General features: G+C 33.1%; 1 protein-coding gene across 1 annotated transcript in view; it reads left to right on the top strand.

Moving 5' to 3' along the window:
* LOC119837422 (neuropeptides capa receptor-like) overlaps positions 1-6,412 on the top strand; it is a 31,938-nt gene extending 25,526 nt beyond the window's left edge. Inside the window, exon 6 of the mRNA XM_038362997.1 lies at positions 6,225-6,412. Within this exon, the coding sequence (XP_038218925.1) occupies positions 6,225-6,412 (188 nt within the window). The remainder of the gene's footprint in view (positions 1-6,224) is intronic.
* The last annotated feature ends 794 nt before the right edge of the window (positions 6,413-7,206 follow it).

The following is a 7,206-nucleotide window of genomic DNA, read 5'->3' as shown; positions in this document are numbered from 1 at the left end:
GCACTTATTAAAGACGTTTAAATAAAATCTTGTCTTTTTAAAAAACGTCCTTCGGTCCGTCGAAATTTGAGTAGATACACAACCAACAATATCTTTATTTATTTATTTTCCTGGTAGTTGGTACATGATTATTCATATGTGTTGTACTTAGGAATATGATCTTCATCTGTTTGTTTATTTGCCGTTCACATCAGTGTGTATGCCTGCTTTTGATTTCTTATATTGTATCTGTTATGGTTAAACTGAAAACACGGTAAGATTGCATTTTGACGAGCTAGAATCCTGCGAGATTGTAATCTGTCGACAGATTGTGACATGTAATATTGCCTGATATTGTACGCAGTATGCTTACAATTTCATGGACTATTTTTCGGTAATTAAAATTATATAAATCACTTCCCTGTTGTAACACAGTCGGTAGACTAGTACGGAGGGAAGTCTTATCCTTCACATTTCTAATAATTGCTGGGTATAATAAGACATTTTACTTGAAATGCATGTACAATTGTAAATTTATAATTTACAATAAATATTAACATAAAATAAAATCAATATGACATCGTTAAATTGTAAATAAGATATTGATAATGGATTAGATTGCACATTGTACAGATCACAATTTGTCGACAAATTACAATCTCGATGACATAAGTGGCAAAATGGTAAGTAGTAATATAAATGTACCATGCATATAGCAAGACAGACATTGTTTTAACCATAGAACTTATAAGAGAATAGATAAGATTTCTTTTCTTGCAATATATTACTGTACTATCCTCGGCACTCGCGACTGAATCGTAAATCCTACTAATATTATAAATGCGAAAGTTTGTAAGGATGTGTGTATGTTTGTTGCTCTTTCACACAAAAACTACTGAACCGATTGCAATGAAATTTGGTACGTAGACAGCTGGACAACTGGAATAACATATAGGCAACTTTTTATCTCGATATTCCTACAGGATACGGACTTACGTGGGTGAAACCTCGGGGCACAGCTAGTGAACATACTATGCGCAATCGATCGCTTAGTTTAAGATGGTAGCTATAAATTGAAAGCAATGCATACTACATATTTAATCTTTGTGTCAATGTGTCAATTTTGTCAACAAGCAGCTGTACATTATATGTTGAAAACGCCCATAGTATGAGCATTTACAAATGGGCACATGGCCCTTCTGACCTCTTTTATCTGTTCTGTGGGTCTAACGATATCCGTTACCGTCATTTGCTAAAAGTTACAGCTTTGTAAGTCACTGACTTTAGTAATTTACTGACTTCCTCAATGAGGCAGTTGTCTAGACATAATTGTATTACAATATGGGCTTTTTTATTATTACTAATCTTGCAACTTTGTAATACAAGTTATTAAATGACTAGCTTACCGCCCGTGACTTCGATCGCGATGGCTCCCATTATTGATGTTTCTTAGATTTTGGAAGAATATAATATCTCGTGAACTAATTTATTTTGAACAGATTTGTAATGTCATTTTAAAAGTCTCATCAAAACACACTTTTCATTACATAATAAACGCGAATTTATTTTTTATCCACCGGTTTCAACTATGGATAGTCTTATTATAAGTAGATCCTTATACATATTCTTACTACCATATAAAATTAGGCCGAATTTAATTTATTAAACCGAAATCTGCCCATTGTTTTCTACGTAATTGACACATGTTGCATAGTTATTACTCTTTTTAAAGAATGCAAATGTACAGAAATTTGGTTATACTGGTTATTCTTTTCAACCTACTTCAATAAAGTTAACAATTCGACTGCTATTTTTTGTGTTTGTTTGTTCATTATAAATTAGCTGGTTCCAAGTTGGTCTAGTTTAGAGAGTTTGTGAAAAAAACCGTAGTTTTCTGTCAAAAATAATTATAGTGTATGTATAAATTACCATTTTCTGAATAACATTTTCCTCCCTGTTCACTGCTAAAAAGAATGAAATACACATAATCATGGAACAACAAAGGAACATGCTTTATGCTGAATAAAAATTTTCAATTGGAATCGGTCCTACTATGATTCTAAAGTAACAAAAATTATCCTCTTTGGTATAATTTAATAGTACTTATCGTATCGAGTAAGCATTGAAATTAGCATAGCTCTCAGAGTAATTTAACATTTTGCAAAATTTCAATTTGTTCACATCGCTACAAGTCGACTGGCCAGGAAATTTATTGTTTCGAATTACAGTTAAGTATTTCAGCATGTTTTGATTAAATAATACGAGAATAATTTATAGTATAATCCGGCGTTATAAACTCAAATGTTTATTAGGATGGATGGACAAGCATTTATTTCTATTTCGTGCAAAAGCAAAAGATATATAGGATCTGATTTATATCAAGATCAGATACCGATAAGTCTGAATTTACATGTATCCTTTTTCTTATCTAGGTATCATGCGGAGCTAGTGATAATTCCTATCCTTATAGGTAATATTTTTTAGTTACTTTGAATTGAAAATATTGCGTTGAAGAAATTCAGAGGTTTCAGAGATACGTGGTTATACTTGGTAACGTAACCTGGGTAACACCCATGTTGCTAAAAACATTGACAATAAGCATGAAGTTATATTTTAACAAAAGATGACAGTAAACTATTTATTAGGGTAATTTAATATTTTGATTGTTTTGTGTTAATAAAAAAAAAAATGCAAAGAAGATTACATTTTAAGAACTATTTGTTATATGAAAATGGTCCAACGAGCATGTAGATGGCCTGGTGGTAAGGGGATACCTCATGTAGATATCTACAGAGGTCTGCGAAGATCAAAATCTGTTATTATAAATACAAATATAAAAGTTTGTATAGTCCTCGTGTCGTGTCCTTCTTTGTATATCAACACGGATCGGAAGATTCACCTTAAGTACAACACATATACACATCATTACATAGTATAGAACAAAGTCGCTTTCTCGCTATGTATGCTTAAATCTTTACTACTACGCAACGGATTTTGATGGGGTTTTTTTTTAATAGACAGAGTAAATCAAGAGGAAGGTTTATATTTTTAATAACATCTATTAAACTACACCGAAATAACGCGTACGAAGCCGCGGGCAAAAGCTAGTTGTGTATAATACAAAGAGAATACAATATACAAACATAGAAGTGTGTGCGTAGAACCAAGAGGTTCTGAATTAGCTATCTGCTTAAGATAAGCATTTCGCCGTGGCTCTGAATAAAATCAATCAATGAAACCCTCCCTCCCTTTACCCTCCCTTTAGGTCCCATCGAGGAAAAAACATATACATCTCGGTTAGCTTTCTATAAAGGTATAATAAACAGTAAGAATGTCAACCATTAGTAACTTTTCCGTTTTCCTGTACCTAACCTACTGAACTACAAAAATGTGAGGTCCCAATCAGCTTTACTTTGATGGTTTCTCGTTAAGATCTTGACCGATCCTTGCCTCTTCCGAATCATAATATATTGCGGCCGCCCTTTAAATTAGGACCTTAATTATGTAATTTACGTAGGCTTGCCAATCATGTAAAGGTTTATATAAAATCTTGATAATTTTTGTATTTTAGTCTTGTAAAATCAATGATTATTCTTTTTTAGATTATTATCAATGATTCTTTCGAAAGCGCGTGAAGAAAGCGCTTGAAGCGTTGCGACGCTTTTACCTTGTAACTTGACTGTGACTTTATGGTTATCCCTCTATAATAAAAGCAACTTAACTGATTTTGATTTAACTTGCGGTTATCAATCCGAGAGACTTATAGTTTTTGGGCTGTGCGTGGATGAACATACAAACAAATATAACAGTTATGAGATTTGGCGCACGTGTTTAGAGCTTTGATTACATTAACATATCTAAAATATGTGCAATTCTGTCATATTACATATAAACGTCGAATCAATGATCTCATTTTTGAAATTCGTTCAATAATACATAGTTACCTTGTATATCAGCAGAAAAAAAAAAACAATATAAAGCTGAAGACATTAACACAACGATAGATTTTTCAATTGTACTTTTAATTATAAATAGTAATCGACGTTTAAAAACAGATTTTCATTTGAGTTCTTCCATATTCCTGGTGAAGAGACGATTTCCTTTTCTATTAGTGACAATGACCCAATTACACGATTGCAATTACAATTTTTATACTACTTAGTGTCCCGACGTTCCATTAAGATTCAAAGACAAAACTTCTCTATTTTAACAAATCAACAATATTACATTTCATATGAATTATTTATAGCTAACATAAACTACATATTTCATGAACAACCTAAACGTTGAAATTGAAAGAAAAGTAAACTGCTATCCTATCCTATCCTTCTAATATTATAAATGCGAAAGTTTTTAAGGATGTGTGTATGTTTGTTACTCTTTCACGCAAAAACTGTTGAGCCGATTGCAATAAAATTAGGTACATAGATAGCTGGACAACTGGAATAACACATAGGCAACTTTTTATCCCGATATTCCTACGGGCTACAGACTTACACGGGTGAAACCGCCGGGCGCAGTTAATATTTAATAAGACTACAATCAAGATAATAATGTTGATCTGTCTTTAAATTACTCTGGTTAATTAACAAAGAATTTGTGAAACCTGTTGAAAATTCAAGCACTGGGTCTATATTGACTTTGTCAAATAAATCAACGAGATAGCGAACATCATACCTTGCCTTAGTTTTAGTCAATTTTCATTAAGGAATTCGAAGTGAAGGTTAAATTCATGAACTTAGTGGAATAGAAAATTCTTATCAATGTTGCGGCTTAATCAGAAAGTTTCAGACTCATTTCAAATTGAAAGGTAGATATATCTATAGTCTACATAGATAGCTTGTATACTTCCAATTTATTTAACACAAATTCACCACTGCTTAAAAAAAACAGTGAAGACAAAACATCGTGAGGAAACCGGCATGTCCGAGAATCAAAAGTTGGACGACATATGACATCTGCCAAGCCGCACTTAACCAGCGTGGTGGATTATACCCCCGAACCCTCATAGGAGGCCTTTGTCCCAGCAGTGGGAACATATATGGGCTGATGATAATGATGTGTTTAAGTGGTCAAAAGTTTGAAATGAATATAATATGAGTTAAAGCAACTGTTTCTTTGTTGCCGTACCTCCAGATAATATCTTATACCGTTAAACGAGCAATTCTTGTATATATATATATATATATATATATATATATATATATATATATATATATAATTGGAATCTCGGAATCGGCTCCAACGATTTTCATGAAATTTAGTATATAGGGGGTTTCGGGGGCGATAAATCGATCTAGCTAGGATTTTTTTTAGAAAATGTCATGTTCGTGTTTTTTTTTCCTGACATCTATTGGTGAATAATAATACTATTTTGCTTCGTAGATAGCTGGACAACTGAAATAACACATAGGCACTTTTTATACCGATATTCCTACGGGATACGGACTTACGCGGTTTCAACCGCGGGTCACAGCTAGTGGATTATAATAAACAATTGAACCAACTTCTACTCAAACGCGGAAAAAGAAATTTATATAAACTATAAGCGCTACCCCTCATCCATTTGTAGACGGTGCTAGCTAAGTCAGCCAATACAATCATAGCACCTCCTTTTCTGTGTAGGAAGTCGATTAAAAATAGGACCAAATGTCAACAACTTCCTATCAAACACAAAAAGAATCACACAAATCGGAGAGAAAAGAAAAAAAGTCCAGTCGAATCCAGAACCACCTTCCTTTTGGGGAACCGTGTCGGTTGAAAAATAATCCTTCAATTGGCCATCGACAATTTTCTCTCCGAGAATAGATTGCTACATTAATTATGGTTGCGACTTTTAGATTAGGACTGATTTTAATATTTAATTATTTGATTTTAACTATTTAAAAAAAACCTATACTCATATGATATTATTAAGGTATTGGAAGTTTTAAATTATTTAAATTGATTAAGCCCATCTGTCTCATTTTATGTAGTGTTAAATTCCCTTACATTCCTCATCTTTTTAATCATGCATAATTATGCTTATTAATGCGAAAATGCGAAAGTCTGGTTGTTTGATTTGTATATCTGAAGTTAGTTAAGAGACTATAGAATGATATACGCTACTTTTTACCGCGGCGTAATATCCAAATTCCTCCACAACAATTCCACAGTCTCCCTTCCATAAGAATTGTCTTTGACCACGTGCTGAAACTTCAGATAACAGACATAGATATATGATAATAATGTAATATATTCAACAGTGGCCGTGGTGATAGCTTTCTTCGTGTGTTGGACACCGTTCCACGTCCAACGCCTGTTCTACATCTATGGGTACAGTCTGCCGCAGTTCCATGTGATAAACGAGCACCTCTTCAATGTGGCTGGTGCACTGTACTACGTGTCGGCGACTGTTAATCCCATACTGTATAATGTTATGAGCGCAAGGTAAGTTGAGTTGTGATGTACTTATTTGTGACGTTTTGTATTTATATGTTAACTAGCTGCACGCGGCAAACGCTGTTCTGCCTTACTCTGATCATTTAGAGGTACGAAAAATAGATGTTAGTCGATTGTCAAACATACCCGATATGCGCACAAAATTTCATAAGAATCAGTCAAGTCGTTTCGGAGGAGTATGGCAACGAAAACTGTGACACGAGAATTTTTTGTATTAGAAGATGAAGTTCAAGATTCAATATTCTACAGGCATTTTTATGTGTGTGTGATTTTATCTGCCATAGCTTATCAATCGATATTTATAATAAGCACATTTAGGGCTAATAGGAAGTATAAATTCGATATATTAGTAAACTAGGAACCCAGCTCCGTCCGTGGTACATCACGTACAAATCTTATGCTGAAAGAATTTTTGAAATTAGTCCAGTGGAACCTGAAAATAGGGTCTTCGATCAAGTAACACGTCAGCTTTACTACTTAATATGAATTATTTAGTTATATGCGTATAAGAAATTAGTATGAATTTCAAAAAACTATTTTGAAGTACTCACTGTATTGATGTTATAACAACTGGTTATAACATTTCACAAGTGAGGGCTTTCGTACTCAAGGGAACACGAAAAAGCCATTGCTAGTAGAAATGAGGAAAACTATAAATAATGAAATAATACTACGTGAACCTTTCAAACATAATTTTGGTAAAAGATGCTTATTTCATTGGATTTTACGGATAAAAATAAATTGTAATTCAATTCGATTTTCAATGCCTATAAGAAATAAAATAAA

Source organism: Zerene cesonia, chromosome 27 (assembly GCF_012273895.1).
Source record: "Zerene cesonia ecotype Mississippi chromosome 27, Zerene_cesonia_1.1, whole genome shotgun sequence".
Classification (NCBI taxonomy): Eukaryota; Metazoa; Arthropoda; class Insecta; order Lepidoptera; family Pieridae; genus Zerene; species Zerene cesonia.
Note: the sequence above shows the minus strand (reverse complement) of the source record. Positions and strands in the feature narration are given on the sequence as shown.